At 53.1% G+C, this 22,472-nt stretch overlaps 1 protein-coding gene and 1 long non-coding RNA gene across 2 annotated transcripts in view; one reads left to right on the forward strand and one right to left on the reverse strand.

Moving 5' to 3' along the window:
• HPSE2 (heparanase 2 (inactive)) overlaps nt 1-22,472 on the forward strand; it is a 275,991-nt gene that overhangs the window by 13,906 nt on the left and 239,613 nt on the right. The window contains exon 3 of the mRNA XM_039481786.1: nt 12,791-12,952. Within this exon, the coding sequence (XP_039337720.1) occupies nt 12,791-12,952 (162 nt within the window). The remainder of the gene's footprint in view (nt 1-12,790; nt 12,953-22,472) is intronic.
• On the reverse strand, nt 1,716-8,197 carry LOC120368971. The gene is made up of 3 exons (XR_005582866.1): nt 7,704-8,197; nt 7,273-7,419; nt 1,716-1,757 (listed from the first exon to the last, which is right to left on the reverse strand). It is a non-coding gene; the product is annotated as an uncharacterized LOC120368971 (long non-coding RNA).

Raw genomic sequence — 22,472 nt, forward strand, 5'->3', positions numbered from 1 at the left:
GCTTCAGGGTCTGGGTCTGTCTCCGGGCTCAGGGCTTTGAGCTCTATCCCCTAGCTGCACAGCGATGGGCTCCAGCCCCTGTCCTTGTGACAGTGGGCTCTGGCCCCCGCTGCCACCCCCAGCCCCCATCCGTTCCTCCTATCACCCCGGCCCCGCTGCCTCCCTACCCACCTCACCATTCAGGGATTAATTGTATCCTGGCATGCCAGGGCTGAGTAAGTCTGCTGTGAAAAGTGATATGTGTATGTTTGTTAATATCACTTTTCACGGCAGACTAAGGCTGTGTTTACACGAGCACTTTTGTCAGTCAGGGGTGTGAACAAAAGTTTCACAGATAGACGCGCCAATTTGGCCAGCGGTATGTTGGTGGGAGATGCTCTCCTGCCAGCATAGCCACTGCCGCTCGTTAGGGATGGCTTAATTATGCCGATTGGAGAGCTCTGTCTCGTCAGCATGGAGCAGCTACATGGGAGACCTTACAGCGGTGCAGCTATGTCACGTAGCTAGCTGGGAGGCTGTAAACAGTGATATTAACATACAAGTATCACTTTTCACAGCAGCAGACTTACTAGCCAGTGAGTCTTTTTAAAAAGAAAAGCGCAACAAAAAAAGCAAAAGAAAAAACACTAAAAAAGACAAGAATGTGCAAAGCACCTTATTTGTGTTTCTAGTCTGTTTAGGTCCAGTAAAGAATAGAAATAACTGTACATTTTTATTATTGCAAAAAACCCTACATAAATAAATTACAATGATTTGGACATGTATATGTTCATAATTATTTGTTTTTCCTTAAGTTTAAGTATTTTAGGAAAAATTGTCAGAGCGGCGGTGGCCGCACTCTGAGGCCACCAAAAATGTATTGTGAGAACCCCTCCTCTAATCCATCTCTCCCACTAACTGCGGTTAATAATCCTGTGCACTTCACAGCTCCTTGGCAGCCTTTTCAGAAAAAATACGCCAAGTCTATGTGATTGGCTGTTCTGTTTGTAGCTTCTGCTCTAACGTCTAGATCACACTCCTTTCTCGGAGCCAGGAGCAGAACCCCAAAATCTAGATGCCCAACATTCTCCTTCTCTCTTGCAAAAGTCTCTCTCCCACCCCTCTGTGGCTGTTCCACATGCAGGATAACAGCCTGATTCCAATACTAGTTACTCTTGTAACCATCCGTGCTGAAGGTTTTAAGTTCAAACCCTGCTGATGATCCATGCAGGGAAGAAATAGTATGCGCTTGATTGTGTAATTAAAGACTGTATGGTAATGCATACTCACATGGGGATAGAATTAAGGTTGTACAGTCAATCTTAATTCTAGAATTTTCTAACAAATGTCTTTCACCAGCGCAAAATCCACATATGATTTTTTTATGGCTGTATGCAAATCATTAGAAAATAGGCAAGTTATTTTATTCACATAAAATCTTCTGTGTCAGAAAGTAGGTGTCCTGAATGTTTGGGTCTGAAAGGCAACATTTAATATTCATGCGCCTGGCCCCCCAAAATCATGAGATTTTTAAAAAGTACTAAGCTTTGTGCTCTTTTTATTTGCCTTAGAGAACATTCACTTCACGTTCTCCACAACCTTGAAGGCTAGAAACTTATTTTTAAAATACAATACAAAAAATGCAAATTGAGATTCTCTTGCCATCTTTTGACTCCAGCAGCTGGGGCTTTAAGAAAAGCACCAAATATTGCCAGACTTGTGATAAAATCTTGAGTATTCACAACCAGGGCCAGCTCCAGGTTTTTTGCAGCCCCAAGCTAAGAAATAAAATAAAATAAATTAAAAGGGGGGGGGGGGCGGAATGCCGCTGCCAAAGCAAACAAACAAACAAAGCCAGAGTGCCGCCCCTTGAAAAGTGCCACCCCAAGCACATGCTTGGAACGCCGGTGCCTAGAGCCAGCCCTGTTCACGACACCAAAGTGTCAGCACCTTTGGAGGAGAGAGTTTCACAGTTAGGGATACCCTGGGGCAAGAACACCCCGCTAGCAGCCTCTTCCTGTTTGAACTGAGGTCTAGCGAGCGTCTCTCTGCTGAGTGCAGCTGCAGAGGGATTGCACAGGGTATGGGAGGGAGTTTCTCTTGGGCAGAATGGCCCCACACTGTAGGGCTTTATAGAGCAGGCTAAACCCAACACCCTGCACTCCACCTGGAAACCCACAAGTGGAGAGTGCAAGTCACGGAGCACTGGAGACAGGGAGGGCTGCATGTCTCATGCATTGGGCATGATGGTGCCCCACGGTGCCTGCTGGCAGTCTGGCTGGGATCTGTAGGGGCAGACCAGGGGATCTGCTACATGGACAACTCCTGGTCCTGGGGCTGCGCTGGTGGCAGGGTGACTGGCCTAGTCTTCATGCTTGCCGTGCTGGCCCCAGGGAGGGAGGAGCTGCTGGCCGTCTCCCTACAGGGGCTGGCGGCAGGAGGGGTCATGCTGGTGAGGCGGGGCAAGGGCAGGCAGGAAAGGGCAGGCGACAGGCTCGGGGGAAGGAGGCTGGGGCAGGAGGGGTCATGCTAAGAGGGGTGACTGCTGAGGGTGTGGGGCAAAGTGGCCCAGGTGTAGGGGACTGGGCAGGCGTGAGATGGCTAATGGAGCAGAAAGGGGGAATGGAAAGCAGAGACAGAATGGCAGAGGCTGTTCCATGTCTTCTGTCCCCCCAGTCAGCAATCCCAGGCTGTCTCGGCTCTTCTGGAGAGACACGGGGGCTCCAGTTGCCAGGACCATCAAGCCCGCGCTCAGTGTGAAGTTTGAAAAAGCTGTTGCTCCCCTTGCAGAGATTCCGATGAATTCTTCTGGGGGTTTGTGCCTCTGCAGCTGCAGCAGGATGGTCAGCGGCCCCCAGCAACTGTGGGTCTCCTGAGGCCTTCCTGGTTCTTTGGGATCTGCTGGAGGCCAGGAACTGTCAGGGGAGGCTCTGTGCCTTGGCACTTACCCTGCAGCACCTTCTTCCTTTCTTGTTTCCAGCGAGCATGGCTGCACTACGGCCTGGGGGGCAGGGCTGCAGACGCTGCTTTTCGGTGTGGGTAGGATAGAGCGGTGTGTGAAGAGTCTCCCCACATGGTTCCTCAGGGTGTGATGTGGGCCATAGAAGTTGGAGATGGGTAAGACCCACTAGGTCCCTTGGAGACTGTGCCAGGGCCAGCGCAGGAATGACCCCTATAATGTAATTCGACTTGGTTCCGTGTTCTCTTTGAAATGTCCTGAGCAATTTTGTTCATTAGCAAATTTTGTTTCACTTGTTTTTGTCACATCCGCACCCACCATCTGTCTAATGGGAGGTGGGACTGGCGCTGTTTACATACAGGGTGTTACTCAAGGTAAGGATGGACTCCTCCTATTTCTTATCTCTAGTTTCTTCAATTAGAAACTGTCTCATTACAAATATAATCGGAAATTGCTCTGTGACCAGAAAGAATGGTACATCCTGGTTTGTTAGTTATTTACTGGTTGATGAGTGAGACAGCAGAATTGTATGTGGATGTATTTGACCGATGCTATTGTATACTCTAAAATTCTCTTAGAAAAATTTACTTTTTTACTTGTTATATCCATCTTCCTATGCAGGAGAGCCTCATCTTTTGCTCAGAGATTCAAACAAATAAGCACCCAACACATACAAACTAAAATCTAAATCCACCCAAGTAACACTTGCCTCATGCTGGTAGCAAGCATAAACTACTTGTGATCATCATTTTATACCCGTGTGTAGACAGTACAGAGCACTTTATAAAATCCTGGACAGATAGATTAGAGAAATTGTTTAAACATTTTGAATAGCGGTGAGCTTTTTAAAAACTAGATATTTTATATATTTTACAACTTGCAATTTACTGGTATGTTTCTCTAGTGCCCAGTCAAGCATGAGTTTGATCCTGAAATGAGTTTTACTTTCCAGTACCCCATCTTGCTCATTTCCATAAACAGGGATGTTCATTTCTAACTAATATATTTGTGATGTTCCCCTCTGGTGTTATCTGGACCGGTGAGCTGCTAGGTCACTCCAACCCTTGACTCTGGGAGCCAGCCTGACCCTGCTCTGCTGGGAGAACCCCCACCCCTGGGCTGTTCACCCACAGCCTCTAGCGTGTAAACTGCTCCTTGGATTGTGCAACCGAATGACACTAGTCAATATCTCCAGTCCCAGACACAACTCTAGGAACCTCCGACTTGCAGTGTGTCCAGTTATGCCCACTGGACGCTGCAAGCTTATATGAGTTCATCAATTTAACAAAGAAATTGATATGTACCAGGCTTGTTATCCCAAGGGGAGTCTCTGACACGCTTCAAACCAGACTCACTGCTTCAGGTAGAACAAACGAACAGATTTATTAACTACAAAAGACAGATTTAGGGATTATAAATCAAAGCACAAGAAGTCAGATTTGGTCAAATGAAATAAAAGCAGAACACATTCTAAGCTGCTCTTAACACTTTCAGTGCCCTTACAAACAGATGTTTCTAACCACTGGCTGCCTGGTTGCCCTTCAGCCAGGCTCCCCCCTTTGATCAGCGCTTCAGTCGCTTGGTGGTGGTGTCTGTAGATGGAGGTGGAAGAGAGAGGAGGAACATGGCAAACGTGTCTCTCCCTTTTATCACGTTCTTTCTTCCCTCTTGACATTGTCTCTTTCTCTTCCCTCCCCCCCGTTTCAGGGTCAGGTGAGCATCACCTCATCGCAGTCCCCAACTGACCAAGGGGAGGGGGGTGACTCACTCGAGAGTCCAACGGATCCTTTGTTGCTGCCTGGGCCAGTGTCCTTTGTTCCTGTGAGGCTGGGCTGGGTTTGTCCCATCCATGCCCGATGAGGTGTGAACTGCCCCTCTGCTCCAGGAGAGTTTTTGCCTGGGCTTATTTTAAGCCATGAGGACACATTTTCAGCCTCATAACTGAAATTATAAGCTATAACCTCACTGTAATAACAATGCTCAGTGCATCACGAGCCTTCCGAAGACACCCGACATGAGCAACTTTGCACTGGACACCACACAGTCATATTCTAAGGATGGACATGGGGGTGCAGGGTGTTCCCCCGAGGTACAGAGCATCACAACATTATTCAGTTTTCTTTAAAAATCATGTTGTAAGACTGCAAGTGTATAGCAAGTGTATTGTGGCTAATGGCTAATGCAGACACTTGTTATCTGTGAATGTTCTAGTCTTGTAGAGATGTTTTGGCCCAGATCCCCAGGTTCAGCCAAGGAATAAACAGAACAATTCAAAACCAGCATTTGTACAAGGGTTTCTTTCAGCTTCCTTTGTGGCCCCTGATCCAGGGCTGCTTGTTGCTGGCCCGGCCCCCTCCAGGGAGTTAGAGGAGCCTGAGGGATGGTCTAATTGGCAGCAGCTACCGGTGACCTCAGGAGGCCATTCCAGCAGGTGGGATGTGGGGACCTCCTGGCCATGCCCCTTCACTCCCACGCAGGCTGCGGGAAGGATGGTGCAGTAGAAGCTGCTAGCCTGCTCTGCACCACCAGCATCCTCTGGTCTGCTAGGTTGGCTGCAGGGCAGAGCGGCTGAGAAGCTGTGTCATTATTTTGTCTGGTTTGGGTTTTTGTTGCAGTGTGCAGGGTGGTCACTCTCTGCGTTAGATCGTTAATCAGAGATAACAACCTTCCTCACAGATACCGGATCATCTCACAGCCCCCCAGCACGGTGTAGTCACGGTCTGTGTGTTGGTAGCTGCATGGTGCTACAATTCCTCTGTGGGGTGTGCTTGGGTGCAAAGGCCCTGCCCAGGGGCTCGGGAGCAGGGAGGCTATTTGCTGAGCAGTGATATGCATCACCTGTTGCCCTCCGTGCAGGGAGGGCAACATAGGCCAGGCATATGGGGAATATGGCTGGGATCCGCTAGCAGGAGTTACTGTCTTACGAGGGACATGACTCACTCTTGGTGGAACTGAGCTAGGAACTGGGTCCACCTTGGGGCGAGGAGACATACTGCCTGTGGGGAGCCCCTTTGCTTTATTTGGCACTCTGGCCACAGTGCGCCTTCGGATTCCCCCTTCATTTGTGTGGCCCCCAATCCCACGGATAGTTTTGTCCTGTAATCAGCCGCAGCTCACCTGACCTGCCACACGGGTGTGCTCCCTTCATACTGCATTTGTGCTGCTGTTACATGAGTGATTGTACTGTATGGAGCTGTACCATCAAATGCAGCTGGTACCTGCCAGGCCCAGTGCTGGGGACTGCCCATGGGCGCTGGTGAAAGAGAACCAGCTTCAAGGTGAATTGTTTTGTTTTGATATAAAAAGTCTAAGACACTTCAAGTGACTTTCTTTGCAGGGAGGCAGGTGGGTGAGATAATATCTTTTATTGGCCCAACTTCTGCTGGTGAGAGAGACGAGCTTTCAAGCCACACTGGGCAGGGGCGGCTCTACAGTTTTGGCCGCCCCAAGTAGTCATGCGCGGGAGGCGCCCCGGAGCCGCGGGAGCAGCGGACCTCCCGCGCGCATGACTGCAGAGGGACCGCTGGTCCCGCGTGGCCCGGCTGGACCCCCCGCGGCTGCGGACGGTTCGCGGATCCCGCGGCTCCGCTTGAGCTGCCGCAGTCATCCCTGCGGGAGGTCCAGCCGAGCCGCGGGACCAGCGAACCGTCCGCAGTCATGCCTGCGGTAGGTCCGGTCGTCCCGGGGCTCCGGTGGACCTCCCGCAGGCATGACTGCGGCAGGTCCGCCGGCGCAGCCTGCCGCCCCCTAGATTTGGCCGCCCTAGGCACCAGCTTGTTTTGCTGGTGCCTAGAGCCGCCCCTGACACTGGGACAAGCTGGGGTTTTTAACTGAAGCAAAGTGACTGTCCAGTGCAGGCTGTCCACTGAATGGGCAGTAAACATGTCAGCCCCCGAGCCTGCTCATCCCCACGAGGCTGCTCCCCGACAGGCCCCTAGAATCGTTGTCTGATTTCACTCACTCTTGTGCATTTGGTCTAATATAAACCAAGCCCTTTAACGTGTGCTAAATGCAAACCCCCATGTTTGTGCTGGTTCAACGCAGCCTTTTTATCGTAAGAAAGGGGCAGAAACGTTAACTGCCCTGCATTTCATAGGGTATGTTAGTGCCTTGGGCAGCCTCTCTGCTCCTTCAAACTCCTACGTTACTGACGTGCTCATTTCGATTAGAACCTGTTTGACGTGGGCACCGTCGGTCTGAGTTTGTGCAGCACCCAGCACAGTGGGGTCCAGCCCCTGACCGAGGCCGTTAGGTGCTGCTGTCCTAGAAGTAATTAACTCCTCGGTAAAGAGCTACTCCCACTAGGGCACAGTACTGCTAAGAGAGAGACATACCGGCAAGATGGTGAGATCCTGGTGATCGCAGAACTGTAACTTTTCATTCTCTGGCTGCTGGGCTGACCAGCTCTTCCTCCAGACAGTGACCTAGCCAGGCGACCTTGTCCCTGGGAGATGTCGTTCCTGGGAAACTCCCAGAAGCACCTGGAAGAGAAAACGAGCAACTTTGAAAAGCAAAGTGTAGACAGACTAGTGGGCACGGCAGCCACCAGCTGATCAGAAGAGGCAAGTAGAGAGCCCCATGAGGACCCCTCTGCTCACAGTCTCTGCAGGCCGCTGTGGGTTTGAGCTTTGCCACCTACAGAATGGAGGTGGATGACGGGTGCCTATAGTGCCACAGCCACTGGTGTCAGCCCTGCCTGCCAAAACCAAAGAGGGGCTCACCGAGGCAGAGGAACCACCCCAGCCCCGGAAGGACGTGCTCTCACCTGAGCTGGCAGAGTGCGGCAGGCCCTGGGTGGATTGGGCGAGCCGCCAGCAGGGGCAGCGTGGTGAATGTGCAGCTGCTCTTCCAGCACAGGATGGGGGCTGGAAGGTTGTGTGGCTGTTGGGCAGAAGGCAGTTGTGGGGCCACAGTGCTCTGGGTGGGGGCCGGGTGGGGGCTGGGGTCAGATAGGAGGGATACAGGGGAAAGTGTTGGGCTCTAGGCGGGGTGTGGGGGTTGAAGACATTAGGGGAGTGGGGATCACAGGCAGGCAATGGGGGTTTCTGAGTGGAGGGAGGGGATCACAAGCAGGGAGTGGGGGGGTCCCTGTGTGGAATTTAGGGGTAGGAGACAGTTGGGGGTTGGTGCCACAGGCAGGGGGTAGGTGGTCCCTGGAAGAGCATGGGGCTCACAGGCAGGGGTGGGGGCCCCCTGGAGGAGTGTGGGGGCCACAGGCAGTGGGAGGAGATTCTGTGTGGAGTTTAGGGGTTGGAGACAGTTGGGGGTGGGGGCCACAGGCAGGGGATGGGAGGTCCCTGGGGGAGTGTGGGGGCCACAGGCAGTGGGAGGAGATTCTCTGTGTGGAGTTTAGGGGTAGGAGACAGTTGGGGTTGGGGCTCACAGGCAGGGAGTGGGGAGTCCCTGTGTGGAATTTAGGGATCGGAGACAGTTGGGGGTGGGGGCCACAGGCAGGGGATGGGAGGTCCCTGGGGGAGTGTGGGGGCCACAGGCAGTGGGAGGAGATTCTCTGTGTGGAGTTTAGGGGTTGGAGACAGTTGGGGGTGGGGGCCACAGGCAGGGGATGGGAGGTCCCTGGGGGAGTGTGGGGGCCACAGGCAGTGGGAGGAGATTCTCTGTGTGGAGTTTAGGGGTTGGAGACAGTTGGGGGTGGGGTTCACAGGCAGGGGATGAGGTCCCTGGGGAATTAAGGGGGGCCACAGGCAGGGTCCCTGTGAAGAGTTAGGGAGCAGGAGACAGTTAGGGGGTCACAACAGCAGGGGTCTGGGGCCCTTGGGGAAGGTGCAGGCTGATAGTGGAGGAGTCTTTTGCCTGGCAGCTAAGGGGCCTACGGAGCTTGCCTGGCCACGGTGCACAGCCCACTACCAGGGTCTATGTCAGGACCAGAGGCTGCTACTTGTCTCCCCAGAGTTTCCTCCGTGGGGCCACAGCACAGCCCTGGAGGAGCAATTCCAATCCACCATCTCCAGAACTGATCCCTGCCCCCAGCAGGCAAAGTCTCACAAGGGGCACCTGGCCCTGTGATAATGGAGATCCTCTGTGTCTCCTTCAAGCAAGAAAAGCTGCCAGGGACCTGGGAGCGTGCAGGCGTCCTGCCAGTCCTGAGGGAGCTGGCGTGTTGTCCCACTCTGCGTCCTCCCTGTGCCCAGGGAGCTGAGAGAGCAGGTGGTACAGGAGGAAGTGGGGACGCGTGACAGAGCTCTAGTTCCCTTTCCAAGAGATGGCACCTCCTAGCACCCTGCCACTGCCGGGGCCTCGGTGCTCATGTAAGGGGACTGTTGCCCCCTTACTAACATTCAGTGGGGGTGTTTTGGCTGCTAGCTCCCAGCACTAAAAGGGGAGGGATTGATGGCAAATCAGGACCCTGAGACTGACAGTCCCCAGGGGCAATGGCAAGAGGCCAATGCTCCAGGTCAGCCTGATTGACAGGGCAGGCCGGCTAATCAGGGAGACAGAAGGCCAGGGTGGGTCCCGTCCTCCGTGGGTGAGCAGGAATGTGCCGGAGTCAGACAGAGTGGGGTCGAGCTAAGGAGGAAGCAGGGGCCCAAGCTGAGCTGGAGAACAGAGCCAGGCCAGATCCAGAGGGGCCAGAGCTGCAGCCAGAGAGCCAGAGGCACAGCCCAGGGAGAGCAGATCCTGTGCTGGGAGCGGAGCTGCAGCCAGGGAGCCAGAGGCACAGCCCAGGGAGAGCAGATCCTGTGCTGGGAGCAGAGCTGGAGCCAGAGAGCCAGAGGCACATCCCAGGGAGAGCAGACCCTGTGCTGGGAGCGGAGCTGCAGCCAGAGAGCCAGAGGCACATCCCAGGGAGAGCAGATCCTGTGCTGGGAGCAGAGCTGCAGCCCAAGAGCCAGAGGCACAGCCCAGAGAGAGCAGATCCTGTGCTGGGAGCAGAGCTGCAGCCAGAGAGCCAGAGGCACAGCCCAGAGAGAGCAGATCCTGTGCTGGGAGCGGAGCTGCAGCCAGAGAGCCAGAGGCACATCCCAGGGAGAGCAGACCCTGTGCTGGGAGCGGAGCTGCAGCCAGAGAGCCAGAGGCACATCCCAGGGAGAGCAGATCCTGTGCTGGGAGCAGAGCTGCAGCCCAAGAGCCAGAGGCACAGCCCAGAGAGAGCAGATCCTGTGCTGGGAGCAGAGCTGCAGCCAGAGAGCCAGAGGCACAGCCCAGAGAGAGCAGATCCTGTGCTGGGAGCAGAGCTGCAGCCAGAGAGCCAGAGTGTGGTGAGCAACTGGGGCCAGCCAAGGGGGGAACCTTGGTAAAAGGGCCCAGCGCAGAAAGACGCTCCAGCCAAGGGTCCATGCAGGCCAGGCTGGGAGGGGGATCTTAACCTGACTGGGGGGCTGGCACTGGGAAGAAGGATCCCACCACCCAAAGCCCGGAGGTGTGTGGTCACCACCATTTCAAGTGTCCCACCCACAGCATCCCTGCAGCACAGCCAGGGCCTGAGAAGGAGGCCTGGGGCCTACAAGGAACAGACTGCAAAGTGCCTTGATGTCCAGAGACATTGTTTGTAATGTTCCCTGCCACAGAGCAGGGTGATGTGTTTCCCTGTAACCGTTCCCATTTATTCTTATTCTTTTCTTTAAATTGATTGTTAAGTAAACAACTTGTATTTGCTTTAAATTGTATGGAATAATCAGTGGGTCAGGGAGGTGCCCAGTGCAGAGAGGGTACCCCGGAGTGGGGACACCTTAGCCCCTGTCCTAGGTGGCCACAGCAGGGTTGGGGGTTGAGCCCCCCAGGAATCCTGGGCCCAGTCTTGTTGGGGCTACGAGAACTCTGCCAAACAGGAGAGTCCTCAAGGGCAGAGAGGCCTCTGGGTAAAGGAAGTGGGAGCAAGGACTCAGATCCTTTCGCTAGCCCACTTCACCGGGGTAGCACAGAAGCCAGGAAAGTTCCCCACAATAGCGGGACCATTCCCCCGCTTACACTCACTTGGAGGGAAGATGGCCCCTCACATGAATAACCAGCACCACTTCCTTCAGTCCCTTGTAGATCTGCATCCAAGCACTAACGTGAGCCCCATCCTGCTTAGCGTGGGAGATCGGGTGGTCAGAGGACCAGATGGCTGGGGTGCAGAGCACAGCAGGCTGGGGGCCCAGAGGGGTCTCTACACAGCTGGATTTGCCTCCTGATATTGGTGGGGGCCTGAGAGCTGCACAGTGCTGGGCTCACAGTCGAACTCTAGCTGGAGAACAGCAACCGGTTAGATTAGTTCTTCCGAATAGGGGTTGAGAAGCAATAGGCTCCTACAGGGGAGCAGGGTGTGTGTGTGTGTGTGTAAAACTCTGGGGTTCCCCACATTGTGTAACTGGGGAAAAGTTTGCACTTCTGTGGAGTGAGCCACAGGAAACCTGACAGATCCCCAAAGTATCAGGACCTCCTTCCCCCTTCCTGCCTTAATGCCTGACACAGAGGTGCGGCACTGAAGGGCCACGGTGTGCCCCCAGCCAGCCCACTCCCTGCACTCTGATCCTGGAACAGGATGGAATGGGGCTGCTACGGCAGCCATCCGCTATCCTCGCTCCTCTGCAGTTGGACAGGGGAGATCAGGGCAGCTCTCAGGGGCACAACTGGGCCAAATGTCAGTAAGATGGATCCCAAAGCTGCATGGTTACCCTGCAGTCAGGCCCATTACCAAATGGGATGGCTGCAGGCTGGGCAGAGTCTACATGTAATGACCCTACCGGAAACAGTAGGGCACTAAGCAAACAAGAGTATATAGCCCTGCAAGATAAGGGCCTGGGTGCAGGGGAGGCTCTCAGCTCTGACCACCTGGTGCTTCTGATATGTAATCTGTAACGCTGTACTGCAACTGCAGAGTAAATAGTAGTAGGGGACACATTCTGCCAGACCAACAAGTGGATCAGAACACATGCTCTTTGGGGTCCAAAGGTGCCACCTACAGGGGGTTATTTTTGGAAAGGAATGTGCATCTGATAAGAAAAAATAGACTGAGTAAAACACAGCCTTCTGTGACACTGCGAGAATGCTCCAGCTTTCCTTGCTGATTGTATTGGCTCGCTGGCTAGGTGGTATCACGGTGCATTATGAATATAGGGGAAGCTACAGCCTCTTTTTCTCTCCTTTTCTCTTTCCCTTTGCTCCCAAGTCTCCGCAGCGGGCAAGGAGTTTTGTGTGAGGGTGTGATGGGAAGGCTATGTCATGATCAACAATATGACCCATACAATACTGATATGGAGAGAAAGGAAGAGCTAATGAAGTATCAGCACCACATTCTTGATGTGGGGGGAGCAAGGACGGGAAGGTGCCACGGGAGCTGTTCCCAGGGTTATAATCTGTGCAGATTTAATCCAAGGTTTGAAAGTTGCAATAAGGATTAATCGTGCTGGAGCAGAGACTTCGAGCCGAATCCCTCCCTGGTGTATCTGGTGCTATGGGAAAGCAGTGGCCTTACACCAGGGAGGCATTTAGCTCACTGTAGTTATCACTGGCAAAGAAACCAGAAACAAGGAGACATGATATAAACATTGGGAGACTTTAGACAAAACTTTCCAGTGAAGGAACGGTAATAATTGTGAGTTAGAGTGATAAACTGCCAGGGGCCAGCCACTCCAAGGGGGATGGGACAGGCTGCTGCATGAGAGAGAGTGGCTTGACATTCTAGTGGGAGATAAGAAGTGGGGTCTGCAGATGATCTAGGGCTTGAGCTGAGAAGGTAAATGGGGTGGATGGGCCCCAGGGGGCTGCCCCTCGGCTTGTGTTTTGTGTGATCGGGTAATGTTTATTGCTTGTAGTGTTGGCTGGTTCAGAGTCAAGCATCTGGCTCCTTTGGGTGGAACTGAAAGCTGAGGTTTGTCCGTCTCCCTTTTTCTCTCTTTCCTCTCCCTCTAGACATTGTCCGCAGCGACATTGCCCTGGATAAGCAGAAAGGCTGTAAGATTGCCCAGCACCCAGACATTATGTTGGAACTGCAGCGAGAAAAGGCAGCTCAGATGCATTTGGTTTTGTTAAAGGAGCGGTTCTCAAACACATACAGCAACCTCACGTTAACAGGTAAGGCTGCAAGGTTAGCTCTGGCATCAGGAGCCAGGGCTAGTCCTTGGCTAGCTAGCAGGTATTCGAAAGCCAGCTGACACCCCAGGACTGTGCCAACAAGCATCTACCTGGCTTAGGAAAGGCCAGGCTGAGAAGCATCTCCTCTCGGATTAAAGAAACACAGTCAGTCACAGTGGGCTGACACAGAAGTTTTCCAAAAAACAGGGTTTGCAAAACCAAAAGCCAACACAGAAGTTTCCATTAAACATAAGCATTTCAGTGGGAACAACTCAAGAAAAAGGCAAATAAGCAGCATCAATAATGACATGTAAATTCAATTTTTCAAATTCTTTTTGCTTTGATAAACTCGGGTGTTACAAATAGCATGTATTTTGCTCCAACGAGCTGCAGTCTTTACTGTGGGGTGGCTCGGAAACCATACTGCGTCAGCGTGCCTATCACTGTAGCCTGACAGCGTCACTTTGGTTGTTCTATCAGCAATGCTGAGTGTTTGGGTATATGGGATTTGCTAAATGTGATGGAGGGGCTGTGAAGACTCTTGTAGGTGGCAGCTCCAGGGTGCCTGCTACACGGGGGCCAGGTCGCTATGCAGAATGCAGTGGAAAGTGAAGTGTTGTGGAGATCTCCCTGCTAACCATCCATGTCAGATGGGGCTGCAGCAATTACTAAATTTGGATCTAAGCTGCGGCTCATTTTTTTTCCCTCAGAGCATGCACTTTGCATGAACCCAGTAAATATTAAAGAGCAAATATAAAATGATAATGGCCCAGACGGAGCTGAGAGAATGCTCTATTCCTGGTAATGTTTGCATTAGCTGGGGAGTAGAACCTCGAGAGACAGAAGGGCTTGCCATATTATGGACACACATTAAAAGTGCTTATGAAGGGCTCAGGTCTCCAGGCAATGACGGGGTAGAGGAGAGGGATCCCAGCAGCCTACAGTGATCTCTCTATCACCACAGCAGAATAAACCACAGACACTTCAAGAAGGAGCAAGGAATTAATTAAATCAAACCAGGGCTGCAGAACCCTCCCCCCCATTATTGGGGAGGTGAAGGAAGCCCCTCAGCTTCTTGGGATGCTGCAGGCCCCAGTGGGGAGGCTGAGGCGGGTATGGCAGACTCCCCAGGGGAGGAGGGGAGAGAGAAGGGAGCTGAGAGCCCCCTGGTGTATTCCCAGCCTGAATGCCCCCTCCCCCACAAAAAATAAAATTCCTCCAGAAAAGATGAGGAGCTGTAAAGAGACCCAGAGCACAGACCCCTCTTTGTTGCCGTCTCTCTCTCAGTTCCCAGCTCTGTAACTCCCGGCCAAACCGCTGGAGCTGGTGGTGCGCATGGGACCCCATGCAAAGGGGCTGCGGACACGGGCAGTGAGTTTTGCCCCTCGGGCCTGTGGCACCGAGGCTGTGAATGTGGCTGAAGCACACATTGTCTCTGAAAGCCCGGCATTGACGTGGGCTTGTCAGAGGCATTTCTCGTTCTGGTAACCTAATCTGCTTGGCTGTTTGTTCCTAGTACAACTGTTGGAATCAACATTGTCAGCTTTTCCCCCGACAACTTGCTTACTTTCCACTAAACACATTTTCCGGAGAGAAGAGGCTCTCGCTCCTTCACAGGCTGCTTCAAAGCCGCTCTCAGGCGCTGCTCACAGGCTTTCACAGAACCTGCCTTGGTTATCAGTGCTGCGCGTAGGCTTTCTGTGTGTGTTGATAGGAGAGTTCAGAAGGTTTCAGCTCCAGGTGTCTTGGAGAAGACAGAATAATTTCATTTTAATATCAGCAGTAAAACTATTGTAATGGCCTTTAACTCCCTTTGAATTTGAGCAGCGCAGCTTCATAATTGTTATGAAGTTTAACCTTTGATTTCAGAGACGTAGCCTGAGAACACAGACTCCAGACAGCTAAGCATAATATTTAACTGGAGCTAGACTAACGTGTGTAAATATTTCCCTTCTCTGTGATAGATTTTGTCTCTTTGGAGTTGGCCGAGGGGGTCGGACATCTGCTATAGAGGGACCTTCCTTATCTTCAGAATCCAAACACATAGAATTTGTTTGAGGGGGTTCTTTGCTCTGCACAGCTCTTTGTTAGGGGCTTGATCACCAAGCAAGATCGAATTGGACACAGATTGGACTCTGGTAGGGATGGTTAAATGGGCTAGCCCCTAGGTATGGAATATCCAGTGGGTGCCCTGCCCACATAGATTCAATTCCTGGGTGATCTGACTTTGCCTGCCATCTGTCCAGAAACAGAGTTCCATGCAGTCTGCTGTGGACAAAGGTGCCACAGTGGTTCCTTCATTTTCTCGCTCCCTCCAAGAACACTCATCATGGATGCCTCTGTTGGGATGGGGAGCGCATCTACATGACCAGACAGCCCAAGGCTCCTGGCCCCTGCAGGAATCCAGGATGCACATCAACCTGCTTGAGCTTTGTGCAGTCCACAAGGCATGCAAGATATTTCTACCCATTGCCTGGTCCATGCACATTCAGGTCAGATCAGACGACATGATCTCTGTCTAGTTCATAAACAAGCAGGGAGGAGCAAGAGCCACTCCATTCTGCAGGAAGATGGGCCAGCTCTGGAACTGGTGCATCCAGCATCAGAGCACACTTTCGGCAGTTCACGTTCCAGGGGTAATGAACTCCCTAGCAGCCAGCCACTGCAGGTGCTTGCACAGGGATTACAAAGGGGAACTCCACCTGTTGACAGTGCAGCAAATCTTTCACCAAAGGGGTGTCCCGTTGTGAGATCTCTTTGGAACCCAGTGGAACAAAAAGTGCCTGACTTATTGCTCCCAAGATGGTCAGGTCTCAACTCCAGAGGGGACACCTTCCTGGTGCAGTGGGCAGCTCAGCTCCCCTCCCCTCCCCTCCTGCCCCACGTCCTTAGGAAAATCAAGCTTGGCAGGGCCACAGTGATCCTCAGACCTTCCTTGTGGCTGAGGTAGTTCTGGTTCCCCATCGTTCTGCAGCTGGCAGCCCGCCCATGCATCTACCTACAGCTGTTCCCAGGCCTACTATCTCCGAATAAGGGCAAGACAAACCACCCCAGCATGGCTTTTGGATGGATATCCAGTAGAGAGAGCGCCTGCTCCAGTATGTTCAATTCAGCCTGAACAGCAGGAGACCCTCTGCATGCTAATTCTTAATGCTAGTCTGCTAAGTGGAAGCGGCTTTCCCTGTGATGTCAACAGCACCACTTACCTTTGGCTTCTTGCTCCCTTCTGCACCTCTCCGTGAGGGTTGCCCTATTTGTGGTGATTACTCCCCTAGGAGGGTGGGGGAGGTTGGGGCCCTCACGGCAGACCTGCTGAACACCGTTTTTCACAAAGATGAAGTGTCTTTGTGACTGCATCCCAGATTCCTCGGTAAGGTACCTTCTGAATTTCACCTTAGCCAGACTGTTACCTTCCAGTATTGTGTGCGAAGCCTCAGCAGAGCATGCAGGGTAAGAGCTCCTCTCTTTGGAGGTACGCAGGGTTCCAGCTTCCTGTGTATAGAGGAAGAAGCCCTGTCAAAGATGCCCAAGATCATTCATTTCCATGGCTGAAAGGGGGGAGCCAACCTCTTGAGGAGGGCATTAAATTAGGGCTCCAGGGACATGTGACAAAAGCACATAGGTAAGCAGAAAAAAGACAGCCTTAAGCGAGGGCTAGACTTCTGGGTGGGACATGGAAAATTCGAATAGGATCATAAGAGCAACAAGAGGGAAGTTGATGGGCAATCTGCACAACTGGAAGGAGTATGGGGAAGAACTGGAAGTACTAGTGTGTAAGTTAAATGACTTTACTAGCATCATAGAGACTTGGGATAAAGCCGCTGACTGGAATCTTGTTATACAGGGGTACAGCTTGTTCAGAAAGGACAGCCAGGGAAAAAGGGAGGAGACGTGTATTATACATCAAGAATATATACACCTGTTCCGAGGGCCAGACGGAGGTAGGAGGCAGAGCAGTTGAGAGTCTCTGGGTAAAGATAAAAGGGGGGGAAATTGGGCTGATGTCATGGTAGGGGTCTGCTATAGACCAGCAAATCAGAAAGAGGTTGGCGAGGCATTTCTAGAACAAATAACAGAACTGGGAGCTAGGAGACTGTCCTGTGCTCTCCATCCCCGTTCTGGGCCCTGGCAGTGCCACAGCAGAACGGCTGCCCAGCCATTGCCAAGTGTGTTCTAGGCCATGGGGGCAGAGGTGACGGGGCTGCTGGGAAGTGCAGAGTGAGGAGAGTGCAGCATGACTTCTCTTTTCAAAGCAAGTTGTACAGCGCTCGGCCTGGGGGCCTGGCTTTGCAAAAGGGAGATGAATGAGGAGAGGGTAGGGCCATAGTCCCTATCCTGCGGATCCGTGACATGCTGTCCTGGGGCAAGGGCAGGACGTGGCCTTCCCTATCCCATGCCCTTCAAGGGGTGAGCTTGCGTCTCAGGACAGGGAATGTCCCCTGCTGATTGTTCTGGTGGTAGTGGGGGGCTTCTTGTGAATTGGGATTCCTTGTCTGGCACTTCCTCTGGAAGGGAGAGGTTAGGATCTTCCCTTCCTCACACTGTCGTCCCGCCACCACTTCATGCTCCTCTCCTACGAACAGATGAGAGCCTGGCGCTGCAGCCATGGCTGGGCAGTAGGAGAATCAGTGGTTTTGCTTTGGGTCCGTGTCACGCTCCCAGATAGGGGAATCTGCTCCCTGTGTGGAATCTCCATGCTGTGTTCACTAATTGGTTCCTTTAAAAAATGAAATGAAAACTTCTCTGCTCACCTTGAAGGTGACAGATCAGTGGAACGGATGGGCCCTGTGGCGCTACTGTTGGGGCTGCCACAACTAGGAATTTACGACTTGAAAGGACGTGACCCGTACACAAGCTTAGTAATGACAGCCAGATGTGTGGCAGCCACATTCTGGAAAGAGAAGAACCTGCTCTTGAGGGTTATGGGTAGAGCGGAGCACATACACCTCTCTGTTGTGTGTGTGTTTGGTGGTGTGCTGGATAGGATTGCCTAGAAACTAAGAGAGAGGGAGCAGATGGGACACACTGAGAGACACGGGGAGATGGGGAAGGCGAGGGCTTAAAAACATGGAGATTAATATTGATGACTAGCTTCATGTGGGCATCACATAAAATACATCTTCCTACAGTAACAATTCTCTGCTATCAGAGGGGAGCTGTGTTAGTCTGTATCTGTGAAAAGTGACAAAGGATCCTGTGGCACCGTATAGACTAACGGACGTATTGGAGCATGAGCTTTCATCTGACGAGGTGGGTATTCACCCACGAAAACTTATGCTCCAATTCTCTGCTGTTTTCTGGCCAGGGTGAATGGTTTCAGCACCAGTATCTACAAAAATAAATAACAATAGCAGCTTGCTCTGTCTTCCCAGCTTGCAGGAGAAATAACTTGATCTGTTTATGGGGTATTTTGGGTTGTGTGTGTGTGTGAGAGAGAGGGTTGTCAGATGTTGTGTGTATGGACTGTGTATGGGCTAAGGGGTGTGTCTGTGGAGTGGTAGTGGTATGTGGAGGGGGGCAGTGGTGTGTGTATGGGGTGTATGTGGGGGTGGGGTACACAGAGGCAATGGTATGTGTGTGGGAGTGGGATGTATGGGGATAGTGGCAGGTGGGGGGATGGGGTGTATGGGGGTAGTGGTATCTGGGTGAGGCTGTGGGGTGTGTGGCGGTAGCGGGGTGTGTGTGGGGGTGCAGTATATGGAAGCAGTGGTAGGTGTGTGGGAGTGGGATGTATGGGGGTAGTGGCAGGTGGGGGGATGGGGTGTATGGGGACAGAGGTATCTGGGTGAGGCTGTGGGGTGTGGCAGTAGTGGGGTATGTGGGGGGGTGCAGTATATGGAAGCAGTGGTACGTGTGTGAGTGGGGTGTATGGGGATAGTGGTATCTGGGTGAGGCTGTGGGGTGTGTGGCAGTAGTGGGGTGTGTGGGGGGGGTGCAGTATATGGAAGCAGTGGTAGGTGTGTGGAGGGTGTGGGATGTATGGAAGCAGTGGCAAGGGCATCAGAGCCTTCCCGCCCCCCGTCCCTGAGGCCCCCCTGCCTCTCCTCTTGCCCTGGAGGCCCCGCCTCCCTGGCCAAGCCGGAAGCGGGAGCGGATCTGGGGTGGGGGTGGGGCTGAAAGCAGCCCCCTGCCTGTGTCCCCACCCCTCGGGCCTCCCACCCAGGGCAGGTGGAGGCACCGGCTCCCCACAGTTGCCAGTGTGGGTCTCCTGCCACTGCCCAGCCACGGTGCGGGTAGGGTTACCAGCTTTCTATCTGCAAAAAACTGAACACCCTTGTCCCGCCCCCTGCCCCACCCCCTTCCCAAGGCCCCTCCCCCCATCACTCGCTCTCTCCCACACTCGCTCATTTTCACCAGGCTGGGGCAGGGGGTTGGGGTGCGAGAAGGGGTGAGGGCTCGGGCTGGGGCCAGAGATGAGTGTGGGGTTCCAGGCTGGGGCAGGGAGTTTGGGTGTGGGAGGAGTACGGGCTCTGTGGTGGGGGTGTGGGCTCCTGAGTGGGGCCAGAAATGAGGGGTTCAGGGTGCAGGAGGGGGCTCTGGGATGGGGAGGGGTTAGGGTGTGGGAGGGTGTGGGCTCTGGGGTGGGGCTGGGGATGAGGGGTTCAGGGTGCAGGAGGGGGCTCTGGGATGGGGGAGGGGGTTAGGGTGCAGGAGGGGGTGTGGGCTCCAGCTGGGGGTGCGGGCTCAGGTATGAGGGGTTTGGGGTACAGGAGGGAGTGAGGGGTGCGGCTCTGGGTGGCACTCACTTCAGGCAGCTCCTGGAAGCTGCCGGCATGTCCTGGCTCCTAGGCAGAGGGAGGCGCTGCCTGGCGGCTCTGTGCACTGCTCCTGCCGGCACACGCCGCCCCCACAGCTCCCATTGGCTGTGGTTCCTAGCCAATGGGAGCTGCAGAACCAGCCATTGGTGGGGGCAGCTTACGGAGCCACCCCAACGCTTAGCAGCCAGAGGGAGATGCCGTTAGCTTCCCGGGAGCCGTGTGGAGCTGGGCAGGCACCCTGCCTGCCCCGCTGCAGCAGCCAACTGGACTTTTAACGGCCCAGTCAGCAGTGCTGGCCGGAGCCGCCAGGGTCCCTTTTCAACCAGGTGTTCCAGTCGAAAGCTGGATGCCTGGCAACCCCAGGTGTGGGGGGCCCGCTGAGAGCAGCCCCAGGCCTGTCTCCCTGTCCCCTGGACTCCCCACCCAGGGAAGGTGGAGGGTCCATGCTGCGGCTCCCCAAAGCTGCCTGAGTGTCTCTTACCATGGCCGGGCTGCGGCTCCAAGGCCTCCCCTGCCAGAGCCAGGTCCGGGAGAGTCATGCAGGGTCATAGACACTCCACTTGCTCTGGGCTGGGCGGGAAGCCCGGGGCAGGGGGCGGGGACACGGGCCGGGGGGTGCTGTCAGCCCTGATGCGCCACAAGCAGTGGAGGGTCTGCATGGCTCCCACAACTGCCCAGGCTCCTCGGCTGGGCTCCACGCTGGCCTGGCCGGGGTGTGGGACCTTGGGGGAAAGAGGAGGGGAAAGGGGCAGGGCCCACTTTCAAAAAGTGGGAGGGCTCTGGCCCCCTCTGGTTCCGGTGCCGGTGAGCAGTGGGATGTGATGTGCGTGTGGGGATACATCTGCATGAAGTGTTTATCGAGGGACAGGCTAAGCTGAGGCGATGAATTGTGTGTTTAGCTCTGATCACGGGGAGGCCCATGGTTGCTCTTGCTCCCTCGACAGGGGGTCCCATCTGTGGTGGGTCAGTTTCCTGGAGTCAGAAGCCTCCCTCTGTGGCCAGCAATGTCATGGTGCTAGTGGAAGGTCGTGGCTCTGGAAAGAAAGGTACCTCTTGGGGCTTTGATGTCAGGACAGAGACCTGTATTTAGAGCCTGGAGCTGGGCATGGTGGGGATGTGCTTGTGGTGCCCTGTGCTGCTGAGCAGGTGGGAGTTTTCTCCTGGTGTGCAGTGTCCTCCCTAGATGTAGCTACCCAACATGGAGGTCATAGCTGCATGGGTCACTGTGGGCAGCTTTGTGTGTGATAGGGTGGGGCGGAGCCTAGTGTGCACTGTGATTTTTCCTGGGGCAGGGCAGAGTTCTCTTTTTGCACGTGGTGCTCACTGTTTTGTTGCAGCTAGAGGCCCTGCATTTTGTTTTCTTCTCCCTGTAGTTGTCTCTTGCTCTCCAGCTTTCCCCACAAGGGAGAGTTTCAGAGTTTAAGGCCACGGGGGACTATTAGATCAGCTAGTCTGACCCCCTGTATATCACAGGCCAGAACATTTTGCCCAGTTATCCCTGTTTTGAGCTCCAAACTTGTGTTTGACTAAAATATCTTCTAGAAAGATCACCAGTCTGGATCTGAAGACACCAAGGGAATCCACCACTTTCCTTGGCAGTTTGTTCCAATGGTTAATCACCCTCACTATTAAAAATGTGTGCCTCATTTGCTATCTGAATGTGTCTGGCTTCAGTTCCCGGCCATTGGTTCTTATTGTGCCTTTCTCCGCCAGATTAAAGAGCCCTTTTCTACCTGATATTTCCACCCCCGGAAGGGACGTATGCGCTGTAATCAAATCACCTCTTAATCTTCTTGAAGTTCTTTGTCTCCACCTGTCAGGCATTTTCTCCAGGCCTCAAATCATTTCTGTGGCTCGTTTCTGCCCCCTCTCCAATTTTATAACATCCTTTTTCAAATGTGGACACCAGAACTGGACTCAGTATTCCAGAATAGGTCTTGCCACTCCCAGAGATAGAGGTAAAATCACATCCCTGCTCCTACTCACTATTCCCCTCTTTCTACAGCCAAGGAGTGCATTTGTCCTGTTTGCTACAGCATGGCACTGGAAGCTCATGTTGAGTTGCTTGTCCACTGTGACCCACAAATCTTTCTCAGAGTCACGGCTTTCTAGGAGAACAGTCCCCCATTCTTTGGGTATATCCCACACTCCTTTTTCCTAGACTTGTGATCTTGCATTTGGTTGTATTAAACACATTTGCTTTGAATGGGCAGATCACCAAGTGATCCAGATCGCTCCAGATGTCTGCCCTGTCCTCATCACTATTTATCACTATGACAATCTTTGTATCATCTACAGATTTGATAAAAGCAACAGAGAGTCCTGTGGCACTTTTAAGACTAATAGATGTATTGGAGCATAAGCTTTTCACATGTGTCTGATGAAGTGGGTATTCACCCATGAAAGCTCATGCTCCAATACATCTGTTAGTCTTAAAGGTGCCACAGGACTCTCTGTTGCTTTTTTACAGATCCAGACTAACACGGCTACCCCTCTGATACGGATTTGATGTTTGTTTCCAGGTCATTGGTAAAAATGATGAACAGAGTCAGTTGTAGTACTGATCCCTGAGGAACTGCACTAGAAACACCTCCCGTCGATGATGATTCCTCATTGACGGCTACTTTGAGATCTGCCAAGCAATTGTTAATCCATTTAGTGTGTACTCTACTGATATTGTATAGTCCAAATTTTAAAATCAGAAGGTCGTTCGGTATTGTATCCAATGCCTCACTAAAGTAGAAAGTAAAGTCAAGTCTAAG

This window comes from Mauremys reevesii, linkage group 7 (assembly GCF_016161935.1).
Source record: "Mauremys reevesii isolate NIE-2019 linkage group 7, ASM1616193v1, whole genome shotgun sequence".
In the NCBI taxonomy this organism is placed as follows: Eukaryota; Metazoa; Chordata; order Testudines; family Geoemydidae; genus Mauremys; species Mauremys reevesii.